Here is a 16,879-nt window from a genome sequence, read left to right as displayed (position 1 = left end):
GGAAATTCTTACAATGCCAACAGGAGCTTCCTCCAGGAAGAGGCACATATTATTCTCATTTATTATATAATAGAACTAGTTACTTAGGCCTACTTAGTCATAACCACGTCAGGAAGATCAGCTCTACCGTAAGCCCAGAAGAAGAGAGAAACAAATATTTAAACAACAAAACTGAGGACGACCACGTTGTTTTATTTTCAAAAAAAAATTGTATTAAAATCTTTATATTAGCCACGCCAGCATAATTGTTCTTTATAATATTCCAAGAAAGAAAGAAACCTACCTTAAGTAAGCTGGAGTTTCCTTTCGTTTCCGATATATCCTGAGTTATCAGAAGAGGCTCGCTTTTCCCACAGCTCTCCTGGCTGAGGAGCGTGTCCACATAGTTGGGCTGCGGGAAGATCACGTGACTCTCCCGCGAGCCCGCGGTCAGGGACACCTCGTGAGAATAGGTCTGCAGGAACGCCCGCACCCCGTCCACGCCCACAAACTGCGAGGCCGAGGCCGGCGCGCCCAGCAGCCCTCCTCCTGCAGCCTGGAGCAGACGCGACGCGTGCCAGCGCCTCAGCCTGAGCGCCAGCAGCACGATGACAAAGGCGAGGAAGACGCAGGAGACTGCGGCCACGGCCACCACCAGGTACAGCGTGAGGTCTGAAGCTTGGGAGTCACGTGGGGCTTCCAGGCTGCCCAAGTCAGCCAGGACATCTGGGATGCTGTCAGCAATTGCCACAGTGAGCGTGACGGTGGCCGAGAGAGGGGGCTGGCCATGGTCCTGCACCGCCACCACCAGGCTCTGCTTGAGCGCGTCTCTGTCCAGCAGGGCCCGCGCTGTGCGCACCTCTCCCGTGTGCAGCCCCACCTGGAAGAGCCCAGGCTCGCTGGCCTTGAGCAGGTGGTAGGACAGCCAGGCGTTCTGGCCCGAGTCTCTGTCCACTGCCACCACCTTGGTGACCAGGTAGCCGGGCTCTGCGGAGCGGGGCGCCAGCTCCACGCCTGTGGAACCGTCGGTGGGGAGGGTGGGGTACAAGATTTCAGGCGCATTGTCATTTTGGTCCAGCACGAATATGCTAATTGACACATTGCTGCTGAGTGGAGGGTTCCCATTGTCACAGGCTGTCACCAATAGGTGTAGGTCTCTAACCTGCTCATAGTCAAAGGAACAGAGCGCATACAGGACACCAGTGTTGGAATTGATGGAGACATAGGTGGAGAGAGGCACTCCCTGGATAGTATCCTCCATCAGTGCGTAAGTAATGTGGGCGTTGTGGATGCTATCCGGATCCTGGGTGGTCACACAGAAGATGGAAGCTCCCCTAGGATTGTTTTCAAGAATGTAGGCAGAGTAGGTGGCCTGACTGAAGGCAGGTGGGTTGTCATTGATGTCTGCAACATGCACAATGATATGAGTGTTTGTGGACAGTGGGGGATTTCCCCCATCTGTGGCTCTGAGAGTGATGTTGTATTCAGACACCTGTTCACGATCTAAAGATCTGGCTGTCACTAATCGGTAATATTGGTCTATTGATTTTTCTAAATTAAATGGCATATTTCCCAGGACAAAAACTGTGACTTGCCCATTTTGCCCAGAATCTCGGTCATGCACATTGATAAGGGCAATTTCTCTTCCAGCAGTAGCCTCTTCTGGGACTGATCCAGTAAGAGAAGTGATTGTAACTTCTGGGGCATTGTCATTCACATCCAGAACTGTGACTAAGATCTTAGCTCTTGAAAGAAGACCGGGTCCATCTTGTGCTTCAACTTTAATTTCATAGAACATGGCATCCTCATAATCTAGACTCCTCAAAATTGATATATCTCCAGTCACTGAATTGAGATAAAAAATCTGAGCGACTTTCCCAGGCATTTTATCTAGAATATAGGACACTTGAGCATTGAATCCTTCATCAGGGTCAGTGGCATTCACTGTGAGCAGCGTGGTACCCACTGGCAAGTTCTCCTGAACACTTACTTGATATTCAGATTGAGTAAACACTGGTGGGTTGTCATTTGCATCCAGAACTATCACTCGGATGCACAAGTTGCCAGAGAGGACAGGGTTGCCACCATCAGAAGCAATGAGGACAAGCTGGTGAATTTTCTTTTGCTCACGGTCCAAAGCCCTCTCCAGCACTAGCTCTGGGTACTTGGCCCCGCCAGAGACATGCTTCACAGTCAGGGAAAAGTAGTCATTGAGGCTGAGGTGATAGTTCTGAAGGGAGTTCATGCCCACATCTGGGTCAAATGCAGTCTTAAGTGGAAATCGAGTTCCAGGAGCTGTTAGTTCACCGATTTTTATTTCCAATTCCTCTGTTAGAAAATCAGGAGCATTATCATTAATGTCTTTAATTTCTATTTGTACTTCAAAAATTTTCAATTTGTCTTCAACCAAGATATTAAATTTTACCAGACACAGTGTGATCTGAGCGCAGAGCTCCTCCCGGTCTATCCTGCCTGCTGTAATCAAGCTGCCGCTTCGCAGGTTCAGAGCAAAGAGCCGCGTCCTACCTCTAGAGACGATGCGGACTCCGTGCTCCATCAGCTGCCAGGGCTCGAGTCCCAGGTTCTTGGAGATGTTGCCCACAAAGGAGCCTTTGTCCAGCTCCTCCTGAACTGAGTAGTGGATCTGCCCAGATCCAGACTTGCACAGCATCCCCAGAAGTATGCACAGCAGGGCCAATCCTCCGCGGTGTTTGAATCTCAGGTATTTGGTCATTTCCTCTTTGGTGAATTGTTTTCTGTGAATTCGGTTCCAATTGCCCACGACGGACTCAAATCTTATTTTTTCTCAAGGAACTAAGCCTTTTATGGTCCTAATTTATGGGTCACAGAGCTGGGTGACTGACAAAGTGAGCTTTGTAGCAGCCTCGGACTTCCGGAGTCTGATCGACTGGTTCTTTGCTTTTTAGGATGGAGAAAATGGTGACTAGCTCCCCAGCTCCGTTTGCCTCCTTAAGTGGTCAACAGCGACACTCAGAGGCCTAATGGTTTACTGCACCCTCTGAGACAAACCCATGTCAGTAATTAAGTTTCCTAACACCTGAAACACTCTTCATCAGAGGTAATGGTTTTGGTGTCTATTTAGCACAGTTGAACTGCTCTATGTTAAAGTGTGTAACTTCAAGTTCCTCAATAAGTCATGTTCTAACCTTAACACCACCAATATGCTTCAAACATGGTGGAGCTTTGAAATGTTCAGTTTAAAAACCACAAAGAAATATCAGCCGTATTTATAGGTTATATTTATTGAAGTTTGTCCTTGATAAGCTGACATCTTAGTTTCAATATTTGTAATTTAACCCATTCTTTAAACATATAATTGGGGATTCAAGGTAAATGATATGAACAGAACCACTTCCTCCCACACACACCCAAGCTGTGAATATATAAAATCAAACAAGGAATTCCAGTGCATTGAGAAAACTAACATAATGGGAGAAGCCAAAGGTGATGGGAGGGCCTCCAACCTGGCCTTGAAGGATAGCAAAGGCTCTCCCAAGAAACAGGACAGAAGTGGATCAGGGAAAAGGCCTGGATGTGAGAAAGAACAGTATGCCAAAGTCTAGACGTGAGAGAGAAATCACAGAACTTCAGGGTACTGGAAGTAGTTCACTTTGTCTAAATCTAGAGTGAGGGTGGTTTTTAAAGACCAAAAGTGAAACTAGTAGAGATAAACATTTGTTTTATGCTCCAGAAACCCTCTCTATTTGTTTTCCTCTCCAAGCACAGAAATAGAAATATATTTGTCACTTCAAGCATGTAGTGTTATAAACTTATCCATAAAGTGTTTATTCTTGTGAAGAGATATTCTAAACACTAAAGGAATTCTGGTTTTAATTTTTCTGTTTATATTTTATTACCTACAAGTAAAGATGTTATGATTAATTATTCCACAATAAGTTCCAGTTTTATCTCTGAGAATTATGTAATAATAATAAACACAAGAAACATTGGCTTAGATCAGCTCTCCTCAAATGCCCTTAAATATAATAAAAAATCATAGCACCTTGAAAGATGATACCATTAAATACAAGATTCAGTATATGATTACTTCCAAATCAAAACTTAGAATGATCCCAGTTATATAGAATATTATTGTAGTCTTTGTTTTCATTATTAAAAGCATAATAAATATACTAAAAGCCAACTTGGAAAGAGGAATGAGGAAGGAAGACAGTGGTTGTGACAGGGATTGAGGTTAGGTGAGGGAACAGTTGCTGTGAGTAGGAATCTTTGAGAGGAGAAAAGTATAAGGGGGATTTTTAGAGGCAATTATTTGATATGGTCTCTGAATCCCTTGAGGATATATATTATTTTTAATGATAAAAAGGTTCCAGATGTAAGAAAATAAAAACATGTTTTTATTGTGTTTACTGTAAACATGTGTTTACTATTACACAACCCATTTACTATAGAGCAAACAATAATCACTTTCTCAAGCAACAGCTACTTTAGAATAAGATTTTTAACTAAGCAGATACCATGACAAACCTTCCTAAAACACAATGAAACACATATATTTCTAAATTTCCATTTTTTAAATAGAGAAGGTCATACAAATCAAATAAAATGAAGCACCTCACTGTCAAACTGAAGGAAAAAATATTAAAATTGAGTGAGAAGAAACTAAAGAATTTCGTTATTCATAGATTAAAATGTAAAACAAAACCTTGAATTTTAAAGCACTTGAATAAACATAAAATTCAACTTTCATTTTTTTAAAATTATCTTTTTATTGTATTAAAAAAGAACCCTCTACCCTCAACGTGGGGATCAAACTCATGACTCCCAGATCGAGAGTAGCATGGTTCACCAACTGAGCCAGCCAGGAGCTCCTCAACCTTCATATTTTTAATGGAAAAAGAATTATTGACTCAGGTGTATTAGATTATTTATCCAGAGATGTGAAAGGAAGTATGAGAAACCAGATACACCAGTTCCTAATGGAATGCTCTGTGATAACCTAAATATTCACGTGATACGAACTCCTGATTTATACTCATTATACAATGATTCTAGCCCCACTTCCCCTTACAGGATGTGAACAGTTAGAACTACTGAGAAATAATTCATCAGGACTCATTTCCTAAAAATTGATAGATTCATAAGGAAATATGTGAAACAGAAAAGATGTAAACAATGGAGGGAGCTAGGTAAATAAATACATGTTTATTTTAGCAATAACTCGTAAGTATATTGTGAAGGGAGTTTACCTGAGAAAATGTTTCTTCTCCTTTCTCTTCAAGTAAAGACTGAGGGGCGGCTGACAGAAAATCCTTTTTCCCACAGCTCTCCTGGCTGAGGAGCGTGTCCGCATAGTTGGGCTGCGGGAAGATCACGTGACTCTCCCGCGAGCCCGCGGTCAGGGACACCTCGTGAGAATAGGTCTGCAGGAACGCCCGCACCCCGTCCACGCCCACAAACTGCGAGGCCGAGGCCGGCGCGCCCAGCAGCCCTCCTCCTGCAGCCTGGAGCAGACGCGACGCGTGCCAGCGCCTCAGCCTGAGCGCCAGCAGCACGATGACAAAGGCGAGGAAGACGCAGGAGACTGCGGCCACTGCCACCACCAGGTACAGCGTGAGGTCTGAAGCTTGGGAGTCACGTGGGGCTTCCAGGCTGCCCAAGTCAGCCAGGACATCTGGGATGCTGTCAGCAATGGCCACAGTGAGCGTGACGGTGGCCGAGAGAGGGGGCTGGCCGTGGTCCTGCACCGCCACCACCAGGCTCTGCTTGAGCGCGTCTCTGTCCAGCAGGGCCCGCGCTGTGCGCACCTCTCCCGTGTGCAGCCCCACCTGGAAGAGCCCAGGCTCGCTGGCCTTGAGCAGGTGGTAGGACAGCCAGGCGTTCTGGCCCGAGTCTCTGTCCACTGCCACCACCTTGGTGACCAGGTAGCCGGGCTCTGCGGAGCGGGGCGCCAGCTCCACGCCTGTGGAACCGTCGGTGGGGAGGGTGGGGTACAAGATTTCAGGCGCATTGTCATTTTGGTCCAGCACGAATATGCTAATTGACACATTGCTGCTGAGTGGAGGGTTCCCACTGTCCCACGCAGTCAACCACAGCTGCAAATCCTGGAACTGCTCGTAGTCAAAGGAGCACAGGGCATACAGGATGCCAGTGTCAGAGTTGATGGAGATGTAAGAGGACAGGGGTGCACCATGAAGAGTGTCTTCAATCAAAGAATAAGTTACATGGCCATTGTCCTCACTGTCAGGGTCATGGGCCACCACGGAAATTATGGAGGCACCCCTGGGGTTGTTTTCAGGAATGTAGGCAGAGTAGGACATGTGGGGGAAGGTGGGTGGGTTGTCATTGATGTCTGCCACCTGAAGCAAAATGTGAGCATCCGTGGACAGAGACGGTTTCCCTCCATCTTTAGCAGTCACAGTGATGTTGTAAGAGGAAAACTGTTCCCTGTCAAGGGTTCTGGTTGTAACCAGTCGGTGATAATTGTCCACTGATCCTTCTAACTTGAAAGGAAGGTTCTCTGGGAGTGAACATGTGATAAATGCATTCTGCCCAGAGTCTCTGTCATGTACATTGAAAAGTGCAATTATGGTTCCTGGAGGAGAGTCTTCAGGAATTGAGCTAGTAGCAGATGTCACGTAAAATTCTGGGGCATTGTCATTCACATCCAGAACTGTCACAATAACCTTTGTTCTGGTCAAAAGGCCCGGGCCATCCTGAGCTTCAATATCAATTTCATGGACTTTGGCATCCTCATAATCTAAACTCTTTGTGATTATTATATCTCCAGATGTCGACTCAAGCTCAAATACCTTCGAGGTTTCTCCCAGGTTTTTCTCTTGAAAATATGCCACTTGGGCATTGTATCCCTCATCTGCGTCAGTGGCAGTCACTGTGAGTATCCGGGTGCCTATGGGCATACTTTCAGGAACACTTACACGGTATTCGGGCTGTGTAAATACAGGCGCATTGTCGTTTGCATCCAGGACAGTCACACGGATGCGGGAAGTGCCAGATCGGATGGGACTGCCCCCATCCAAAGCCACAAGGATAAGGTGGTGAAAAGCCTTTTCCTCGCGGTCCAGGGAGTGCTCCAGCACCAGCTCAGGGTACTTGTTCCCATCCACTCGGCTTCGCACATCCAGGGAGAAGTGGTCATTTGGGTTCAGTTCGTACTTCTGAAGGGTGTTTTCTCCTACGTCTGCATCATGTGCACTCTTTAGGGGAATTCGGAATCCTGGCGTAGTCGTTTCACTGATTTTTAGCTCTAGTTCTTCTACTCCAAAGCGAGGGGCATTATCGTTAATATCTGTTATTTCCACTTCTACTGAATAAATACTCAATTTGTCTTCTAGGAGTATGTTAAAATTCACCAGGCACCGCACGCTCTGAGCGCAGAGCTCCTCTCGGTCTATCCTGTCTGCGGTGACCAAACTGCCACTTCTCAGATTCAGAGCAAAAAGCTGCGTCCTACCTCTGGAGATGATGCGGACTCCACGTTCTGCCAGTACCAGGGGCTCCAGCCCCAGGTCCTTGGCGATGTCGCCCACAAAGGAGTCTTTGTCAATCTCTTCTGGCACAGAATAGTGCATCTGCCAAGCTCTGGCCTCACACAAGACAGCCAAAAGAAAGCACAGCAGCATAAGCCTTCCGTGTTGTGGCAACTTTTGCAGAGCCGCCATTTCTTCTGCTGCAATATTTTCTCCCAGGCAACTTCCAGCATCCAGTGCGAGATTCCACTCTCTATTCCTCAGTGTCTGAGGAGACCAACATTCACAGAACCCAGGTCACTGTAGAGAGAAATTTAAGCTGCTGGACTGATTTTTTTTTTTTCTGTCCGGAAGCTTGGGGGCCAAATGCCCAGCCCTTTTTGTTGTGGGAACCGGATTGTTGGACTGGAGGTCTTGCAGGCTTTTACTTCTTAGGTGGTCAACAGCGACGCTCAGAGGCCTAAGTAATCTCTGCACCCTCTAAGGCAAACCCAGGTTATTTCTTGCTTGTTAGCTTTGTTATTTTCAAGTTGCTTTGAAGAATCTTAGTTTTAAGATATCTTAGAAGCAGCCCTTTCAAGTCAGGAGTCTTTTCCTCAGAATTAATAAGAATTTGTAAACAAATGTGACCTTGATAGTAGTTGTTAGGAAAGTATTATCAGTGAACACTCAAGGCATTCATCAAGGCTGCTGCTGCCCTTGCTCCAAATATTTCCAACTTATTTTATATTCAAAGGCAGTAAGTTCAACTTTGTAACATTAGCTACCTTATCTTCTAAAGTCATATAGTCTGTATTTCTGTGCTTGATGTCTTAGAATTTAACTTCATCTGTATTTTAAAAATTGAATTATCAGACACTTGATTGGGTGACTATTGTATACCTGGCACTTTGCCTGATTGATGCTGGAGAAAGAAATGGTGAACCTGATGAACACAGTCCTTGTTCTCAGGAAGCTTAGAGGATAGAAGAGGACACAGAAAACTACAGTATTTCAATAGAATATGTTAACTGCTACAAAGGTAGGAAATACTGCGCAATGGAAAAGAGTACATAAGAAGGGTATTCAACCTAGATCTGGGGGGTCAGAACATTTTCAATACATTGTTGAAGAGGACTCCTAAAGGGTAGGAACGGGTCAAGAGGAGGCTGGAGTAATGTTCTAGAACCTCAGTACAAATGCTTGGAGGTAAAAGGCTGCATGGAATATTAAGGAAAGTGAAGGGGGCTTGTTTTTTGTTTTCTTTTTCAATATTTTATTTATTTGAGAGAGAAAAAGAGAGCACAAGCAGGGATAAGGGCAGAGGGAGAGGGAGAAGCAGACTCCCCACTGAGCAGGGTGCCTGACAGTGGGGCTCAAACCCCCCCTGAGATCATGACCTGAGCCTAACCAACTGAGCTACTCAAGTGCCCTTCGATAATATCTTAATTAAGATTTTTGAATCAACATTCTTAAATGAGTTTGCCCACCCTTGATCTCACTTCAATCTATTTATCTTTTGGTTTCTTCCTTGTTGAACTTTTTTCATTTTTAGTTTTATCCATTCCTCTGAGAATGGAAAAAAATGGCAACAAGTGATATCAACTTACTTTATTTTCTAGTAGGGACCCTACTTTTTTAGATTTTTAAAATCTTTTCATTAACATTGTTTTGATACTTTCAAGTCTCATTAAGTAACTGATCGACATCCCTTATGGCAGCTCTCTAAAGACTTATATGTTCTAAAAAAAAAAAAAAGACTTATCCGTTCTTTGATGATCTGGTTTTACTCTGTATATTATTTCCCACTCATGCTTCTTCCTTTGTATCAAGTTGTTTTAATTTCCCCAGCCTCTCTTGCTTTTCTTTCTCCTTTTCCAAATCTTTGTTTTAAATCAGAATTTGGACTTTTCTTTTAGAATCTTTCAAAAAAGGGACACCTGGGGTGGCCCAGTGGTTAAGCATCTGCCTTTGGCTCAGGGCGTGATCCTGGAGTCCCGGGATCAAGTCCCACATCGGGCTCCCTGCATGGAGCCTGCTTCTCCCTCTGCCTATATCTCTTCTTTTCTCTTTCTCTTTCTCTCTCTCTCTCCCCCCCATCTCTCATGAATGAATAAATAATAAATAAATAAATAAATAAATAAATAAATAAATAAAATCAATCTTTAAAAAAATAGAATCTTTAAAAAGAATTTTAGTCATGCCAACTGCCTATTCTGTATTAGTCCTAGCACTGAACTTCATAGAATTTTAATTTCTCCCCACTGGTCTCAGTATGACTTTTATTGTCTGCTTCTATTGCTTCATCATCAGAATTCATCCTTGTTTGCACATCAATAATTTATACTCTTATCTTTGTTATTTTTCCTATTATTTTCCTTAAGTTTCTGCTGATACAATGGTTTTTGTTTGCTTCATTTCTTGGAGGGTCTTGCTCAATTCACTTATTTTAAATAATTTGTTTTGTTTTGCTTTGAGTTATTTTGTCTATTAATTTACCCCTAAGTACTCTTTTAGGTATTCCACTATTTTATTTTATTTTATTTTATTTTATTTTATTTATTTTAAGTAGGCTCCACACCCAACATGGGGCTTTAACTCATGACCCTAAGATCAAGAATTGAACGTTCAACTGACTGAACCAGTCTGGCGCCCCTATATTCCACAGTTTTAAATAATAATTTTGTTTTTGTTCCTTTCTAAACAGTTATTTCCATCGTGATTTTTTAAATTCAAGAGTAATTTAGGGATATAGATTTAAGTGTCCAAAGCTTTTTTGTTTCCTTTTACTATTTTTATTTATTTATTTTTAAAAATATTTTATTCATTTGAGAGAGAGAGAACGCACGAGTAGGCGGGGTGGCAGGCAGAGGGAGAAAGGAAGAAGCAGAGCAGGGAGTCTGGGCTCAATCCCAGGACTCCAAGATCATGACATGAGCCAAAGGCAGATGCTTAATTGACTGAGTCACCCAGGCGTCCCTCCTTTTACTGTTTTTATTTATTTATTTTTTAAGATTTTTAAAATTTATTTATAGACACAGAGAGAGAGAGGCAGAGACACAGGGAGAGGGAGAAGCAGGCTCCATTCAGGGAGCTTGATGTGGGACTTGATCCTGGGTCTCCAGGATCACACCCCAGGCTGCAGGCGGCGCCACCAGGGCTGCCCCCTTTTACTGTTTTTAAATGTTTGCTTTGTAATTTTTCCAGCTTTACTGAATTATAATCAATAAATAAAATTGTAAGATATTTAAACTGCACAATGCAATGATTTCATATATGTATACACTGTGAAAGGATTCCCCCATCGAATTAATTAACACATCTTTCACCTCAAATATTCTTTTTTTGCTCAGAGAGATCATTTAAGTTCTTTCTGAGCAAATTGCTATTATACAATGTAGTCTCCATGTTATACAATAGATACTCAGGCCTTATTCATTTTACAACTGAAAGTTTATACCATTTTACTTACCTCTCCCTATTTCCCCCACCCAGGTTTTTGAACTAAGTTATATATAATATGTTATGTTACATATAACATAATCATAAATATGTATAAGGCATTATATTATCGGTACTTTGAAATTTGCTCTGCCTTTTTTGTGATGACTATATACTAAATTGCTGTAGATTTTCCATATGCTCGTATAAAGAATAGCTATTCTATATTTGTTTTGCATAGGATTCTATACAGATTTATTAGATCAAGCTTAGAGATTCTGTTCAAATGTTCTATATGTTTAGTAATTTTGTGCCTGTAGGGTGTATTATTTCTTATGGAATGGAGTTTAAATCTCATGGTATTATTTTCTTTTTTATTTTTTTAAAGATTTTATTTATTCATGAGAGACACAGAGAGAGAGAGAGGCAGAGATGTACGGAGAGGGAGAAGCAGGCTCCCTGCAGGGAGCCCAATGCTGGACTTGATCCTGGACACCGGGATCACCTCCTGAGCTGAAGGCAGATGCTCAACCACTGAGCCACCCAGGCATCCCTCCTGGTATTATTTTCAAAGCTATGTTGTTCAGTGATGGGGGCTCATCTTTTTTATATATTTTTGTTTGTTTTTGTAATTATGGTCAGTTCATTTAAAAAGTCACCATTAATGTTTGCTGTCTTAAACACTATTTTGCTGTTATATTAAAATCAACATGGCTGCTTTCTTTTGTGTGTGTATATATGTATATTTTTATTTTCAATATTTCAGTGTAATTTTGTTTTGAACATGTATCTTGTTGGCAGAGTATAGATGGATTTTTTTTAATTTTTTATTTATTTATGATAGTCACACACACACACACAGAGAGAGAGAGAGAGAGGCAGAGACACAGGCAGAGGGAGAAGCGGGCTCCATGCACCGGGAGCCCGATGTGGGATTTGATCCCGGGTCTCCAGGATCGCGCCCTGGGCCAAAGGCAGGTGCTAAACCGCTGCGCCACCCAGGGATCCCTAGATGGATTTTTAAAATCATCCAACTTGGTAATCTCTGTGCTTTAATAAGTAAACCTAGCTCATTTATATACACACAGAAGCAAAATTTTAAATTAACACCAGCTAAGAAAATCCAGAATTGAAATAACCTATGTTATTTATATGTTATACTTTTTAAAAGATGTGTTTATTTATTTGAGAGAGAGTGAGAGAAAGAGAGAGAGAAAGCACACATGTAGGGGAGGGGCAGAGGGAGAGGAATCCTCAAGATTACTCCCCACTGAAGGTGGAGCCTTCCAGGTGGATCCATCCTAGGATCCTGAGATTAAGACCTGAACCAAAACCAAGAGTAGGACGTTTAACCAACTGAGCCACCCAGGTGCTCCATAAAATAACTTATGTTACTGAGAGTGTAATCCAAACAGAAAATAATAAAAATCAAGACTTAGATATACAGCAAGGATGAGAGATATTTTTAAAAAGGCACCACAGAGAAGACAGATATCTTAAAATAAGGACAATTTGTTGATAGTATCTCATTAGCAACAATAATTCCAGAAGACGATGTGTTTCAACATTTTGTACATTTAAGTGGAAGAGTTGGTTTTTGTTTTCCTTAATTGCTGTCTCTCTTCTACTTTTTTTCCCCCACTCTGCTACTGTCCTAGGTTCAGGGTTTTGTCTCTTATGGTTTTGAAATTGCTTCTATTCCAGGTCTTGGGCCATAAGTAAGTCATTTAATGGTGTGCAGCAGTAATACTGTAAATATTACATCTCATGTCTGTTCATTTTCTGAAGCTAGCATCTATATCCACTTCTCTCCTTTTGTCCGCAGATTGTCTCCTTTCGCAGGCATTGGTAGGCAGCCTTTTAAAGCAGTTTCTTTCCCTTTTAACTAGATGAGGGGGGCCAAACTGCTTATTTTGGATCAAAGACTAAGTCTGACTCAGGTTCCTTGTTTAACCTGAAGCACTTTGTCTCTGTTACAGTGCTGAACAACCTCCTGACCTTCAATGCCTGCATCTGAGCCAGACTAGAATTCTCACAGCTTTAGCCTGGTTCACCACCTTCTGTTCCATCTTCAGTCCATTTATACATTTATCTTTCATTTGCACCTTACCATGCTTTTGCTTTCTTCTTCTTTTTTTTTTTTTGCTTTTGCTTTCTTCTATTTATATTTTGTTTTTTTTAAATTTTTTTATTGGAGTTCAATTTGCCAACATATAGCATAACAAAATCTTCTATTTATATTTTATATATATCTTTAAATTATTGGAGCACAGTAACTATATAAAAGCAGGGACTTACTCCCCTATGATATATTTCTTGTGAAGAAATAACACACATATTAAAATGGAATATATACTTGTTTTTGCTAGTCACTTCCATTATGGGCGTAATACACAAGTCAAGAGGCTTCAAAATTATTTCTCAAGTTGCACAGTAAATTTTCTGTCATTCACTTTATTACCTCATTTTGTAAGTTACTTAAATATCTAATGTATTCTTCAGAATGCATAAAATATCTCAAAATAAAAGCCTAAACCAAGGGCTAAGATATTCAACAAAAAATTTACAAGCCATATATATTTCTACATTTTAATTATAACACAACTAAAAATATTACTTGAGACAATCTTACCTCTTCAAAATTCCCTAAATAAAATAGCACCTTGCCAGGTGATAGTTTTATTAAGTTTAAGGATAAGTTAGTATTTATACCTGTGAGAAATTTGAAAACATTATTAATCACATAAATATTGGTGGATCTGTTCTAGTCAAACCCCTACCCTTGCCAGATAAGTGAATGGTAAAACCAGAAAAATTATTTGGCTAGAGGAAAGGAAGAAAATATTAGAAGTCCTATCTTTTTGTTTCTAATGCAGTGCTCTTTCCACAACCAAGATTGCACCTCACACATACTCTATTCCAACCACCTACATTATACCTGGATATAATCACTTAATAATAATTTTCCAGAATCTGTAAATAAAACTCTGCAAAGATATGTGGGGAAATAGAACTGTGAGGAGTAAGGAGTGACAGTAAGTAAATTCAGTAATTATTTTTACCTAGATAAATTTACGAAAAGTTTACCTGAGAAAATGTTTCCTTTTTGTCTTCAAGTAAATCCTGAGTTACCAGAAGAGGCTCGCTTTTCCCACAGCTCTCCTGGCTGAGGAGCGTGTCCGCATAGTTGGGCTGCGGGAAGATCACGTGACTCTCCCGCGAGCCCGCGGTCAGGGACACCTCGTGAGAATAGGTCTGCAGGAACGCCCGCACCCCGTCCACGCCCACAAACTGCGAGGCCGAGGCCGGCGCGCCCAGCAGCCCTCCTCCTGCAGCCTGGAGCAGACGCGACGCGTGCCAGCGCCTCAGCCTGAGCGCCAGCAGCACGATGACAAAGGCGAGGAAGACGCAGGAGACTGCGGCCACTGCCACCACCAGGTACAGCGTGAGGTCTGAAGCTTGGGAGTCACGTGGGGCTTCCAGGCTGCCCAAGTCAGCCAGGACATCTGGGATGCTGTCAGCAATGGCCACAGTGAGCGTGACGGTGGCCGAGAGAGGGGGCTGGCCGTGGTCCTGCACCGCCACCACCAGGCTCTGCTTGAGCGCGTCTCTGTCCAGCAGGGCCCGCGCTGTGCGCACCTCTCCCGTGTGCAGCCCCACCTGGAAGAGCCCAGGCTCGCTGGCCTTGAGCAGGTGGTAGGACAGCCAGGCGTTCTGGCCCGAGTCTCTGTCCACTGCCACCACCTTGGTGACCAGGTAGCCGGGCTCTGCGGAGCGGGGCGCCAGCTCCACGCCTGTGGAACCGTCGGTGGGGAGGACGGGGTACAAGATTTCTGGCGCATTGTCGTTCTGGTCTAGCACGAACAGGCTAATTGATACATTGCTGCTGAGTGGGGGGTCCCCACTGTCACAGGCTATCACTCTCAGTTGAAGGTCCTGGAACTGTTCATAGTCGAAGGATCGCAGGGCATATAAGACCCCAGTGTCTGAGTTGATGGAAACATACGAGGACAGAGGCATCCCTTGGATGGTGTCCTCCACCAAGAAGTAAGTGACTAGTGCGTTCTCATTGCTGTCTGCATCATAGGCTATGGCAGAGAAAAAGGAGGCACCTCTGGGATTGTTTTCCAGAATGAAGGTAGAGTAGGAGTTCTGAGGAAAAACAGGGGGGTTGTCATTGATATCTGTCACTTGGAGTGAAATGTGGGTTTCAGTATACAGAGCTGGAGTTCCATGATCTGCTGCTGTTACTGTGATGTTGTACCTGGAGGTAAGTTCTCTGTCCAGTGTTCTTTCTGTCACTAAATGGTAATAGTTTTCATCCAACTTTTCTAATTTAAACGGTATATTTCCAGCAATGGAACATGTAGTGTCACCATTCTCTTCAGAATCCTGGTCATGCACACTGATAAGAGCAATTATAGCTCCAGGAGGAGAGTTTTCTGGGACTGCAGTGGTGACAGAGGTCATGGTCACCTCTGGGGCATTATCATTTATGTCTAGAACTTTGACCAGCACCTTAGCTCTGGCCATGAGGCCGGCACCATCCTGAGCTTGAATTTCCATTGGATAACTTTTGTGTTCTTCGTAATCCAGGGCTTCTTTATTTGATATTTCTCCTGTGTAAGAATTCAGCTGAAAAATGTGGGCTATTTTGTGGTCTATATTGTGAAATGAGTATGATACTTCCCCATTGGCTCCTTCATCTGGGTCAGTAGCTTTTACCATAAGCAGCTGAGTGCCCAGTGGCACATTCTCTGGGACACTCATGTGGTACTGTGCTTGAGTAAATGCTGGAGGGTTGTCATTTGCATCTACCACCCGAACACGAATGTGGAGGGTTCCTGAACGGACTGGGCTGCCCCCATCAGAGGCTGTGAGGAGGAGGTGGTGCATAGCTTTTTCTTCCCTATCCAGGGGACTCTGCAGCACCATCTCTGGGTGTTGGGATCCATCAGTTCCCTGTTGCACATCCAGGGAGAAATGAGGATTGGAGCTGAGCTGGTAACTCTGTAGTGAATTCATACCCACATCAGGGTCTTGCCCAAAAGGCAAAGGGATCCTGGTACCTGGAGCAGTTATTTCATTCATTTTAAATTCTACTTCCTCTAACTGAAATTGGGGAGTGTTGTCATTAATATCAATTATTTCTACTTCAACAGGGAAAAGCTTCATTTTATCCTCTACCAAGATGTTAAAATTGACCAGGCACCGCGCTCTCTGAGCGCAGAGCTCCTCCCTGTCTATCCTGTCCGCGGTGACCAAGCTGCCGCTTCGAGGGTTCAGAGCGAAAAGCTGCGTCCTACCTCTGGAGACGATGCGGACTCCGCGCTCTTTGAACTCCTGAGGTTGTAGCCCCAGGTCTTCAGCGATGTTGCCCACGAAGAAAGCTTTCTCTGTCTCTTCTGGCACCACGTACCGGATCTTTCCGGCCCAAGCTTCCAACGACAGCCCCAGAAAAAAGCACAGCAGGTACAGCTCGCTGCAGCTGGGCCGCTTCCGCCGAATCACCATCGCTCTCTCCCTTCGTAGTTTTCTCCCAGTCCAGTACCAAGAGTATTGTTTCTTTGTTCTTCTAAGCTCAAATTAACCGAATTTTCAGATTTCAGAGCAAAAAGTAGTCCAGAAGTAGGGTCTGGGGAGCTTCATGGAAACGGTTTTCAATCTGATGGATTGAAACCTCTGATGGAGGTTCTAAGAAGCTATTTTTTTCTTTTTTCTTCTGGGGTGTTTGTGCGTGCGCGCTGCCTTCTATCTCCTAGACTGGTGAACAGCGGCGCCCAGAGTCCGCACCGGTTACTACACCCCTATATAATACTTAACTTTTCCTTCTCCTTAACTCCTCTATCTTTCCTTAAGTCTTGGTTTATTGTCAAGGAAGTAGTTATGCATTATACAATATATGCATGAAAATCAGAAACTACTATGTTTATTTAACTGTATCTTTACTAAATTGCAATATACAGGAGAATCTAAGCATATCTAAGCTATCTGCTTTCCCTGTTTGC

General features: G+C 43.2%; 1 protein-coding gene and 1 long non-coding RNA gene across 7 annotated transcripts in view; one reads left to right on the top strand and one right to left on the bottom strand.

Moving 5' to 3' along the window:
* Nucleotides 1-16,879, bottom strand: part of LOC144313998 (protocadherin gamma-C5) — a 183,459-nt gene that overhangs the window by 146,669 nt on the left and 19,911 nt on the right. The window contains exon 1 of one of the 5 annotated variants that reach the window (XM_077897579.1): nucleotides 13,959-16,586. The exons of 2 other annotated variants lie outside the window; for them this stretch is intronic. In XM_077897579.1, coding sequence (XP_077753705.1) covers nucleotides 13,959-16,385 — 2,427 coding nt within the window. In that variant the 5' untranslated portion in view covers nucleotides 16,386-16,586. Of the gene's footprint in view, nucleotides 1-283; nucleotides 2,917-5,210; nucleotides 7,996-13,958; nucleotides 16,587-16,879 lie in introns of those variants that run through there. 2 more of the 5 variants (XM_077897574.1, XM_077897578.1) reach the window with 2 other exon arrangements.
* Nucleotides 5,269-15,512, top strand: LOC144314010 (uncharacterized). Of its 2 annotated transcripts, none has more exons than XR_013379650.1 (3): nucleotides 5,269-6,855; nucleotides 7,317-11,430; nucleotides 13,989-15,512. It is a non-coding gene; the product is annotated as an uncharacterized LOC144314010 (long non-coding RNA). The 2 variants fall into 2 exon arrangements; XR_013379648.1 differs by having other exon boundaries at nucleotides 5,269-8,472; nucleotides 11,260-11,430.

The sequence above is a fragment of the Canis aureus genome, chromosome 5 (assembly GCF_053574225.1).
Source record: "Canis aureus isolate CA01 chromosome 5, VMU_Caureus_v.1.0, whole genome shotgun sequence".
NCBI classification, from domain to species: domain Eukaryota; kingdom Metazoa; phylum Chordata; class Mammalia; order Carnivora; family Canidae; genus Canis; species Canis aureus.
Note: the sequence above shows the minus strand (reverse complement) of the source record. Positions and strands in the feature narration are given on the sequence as shown.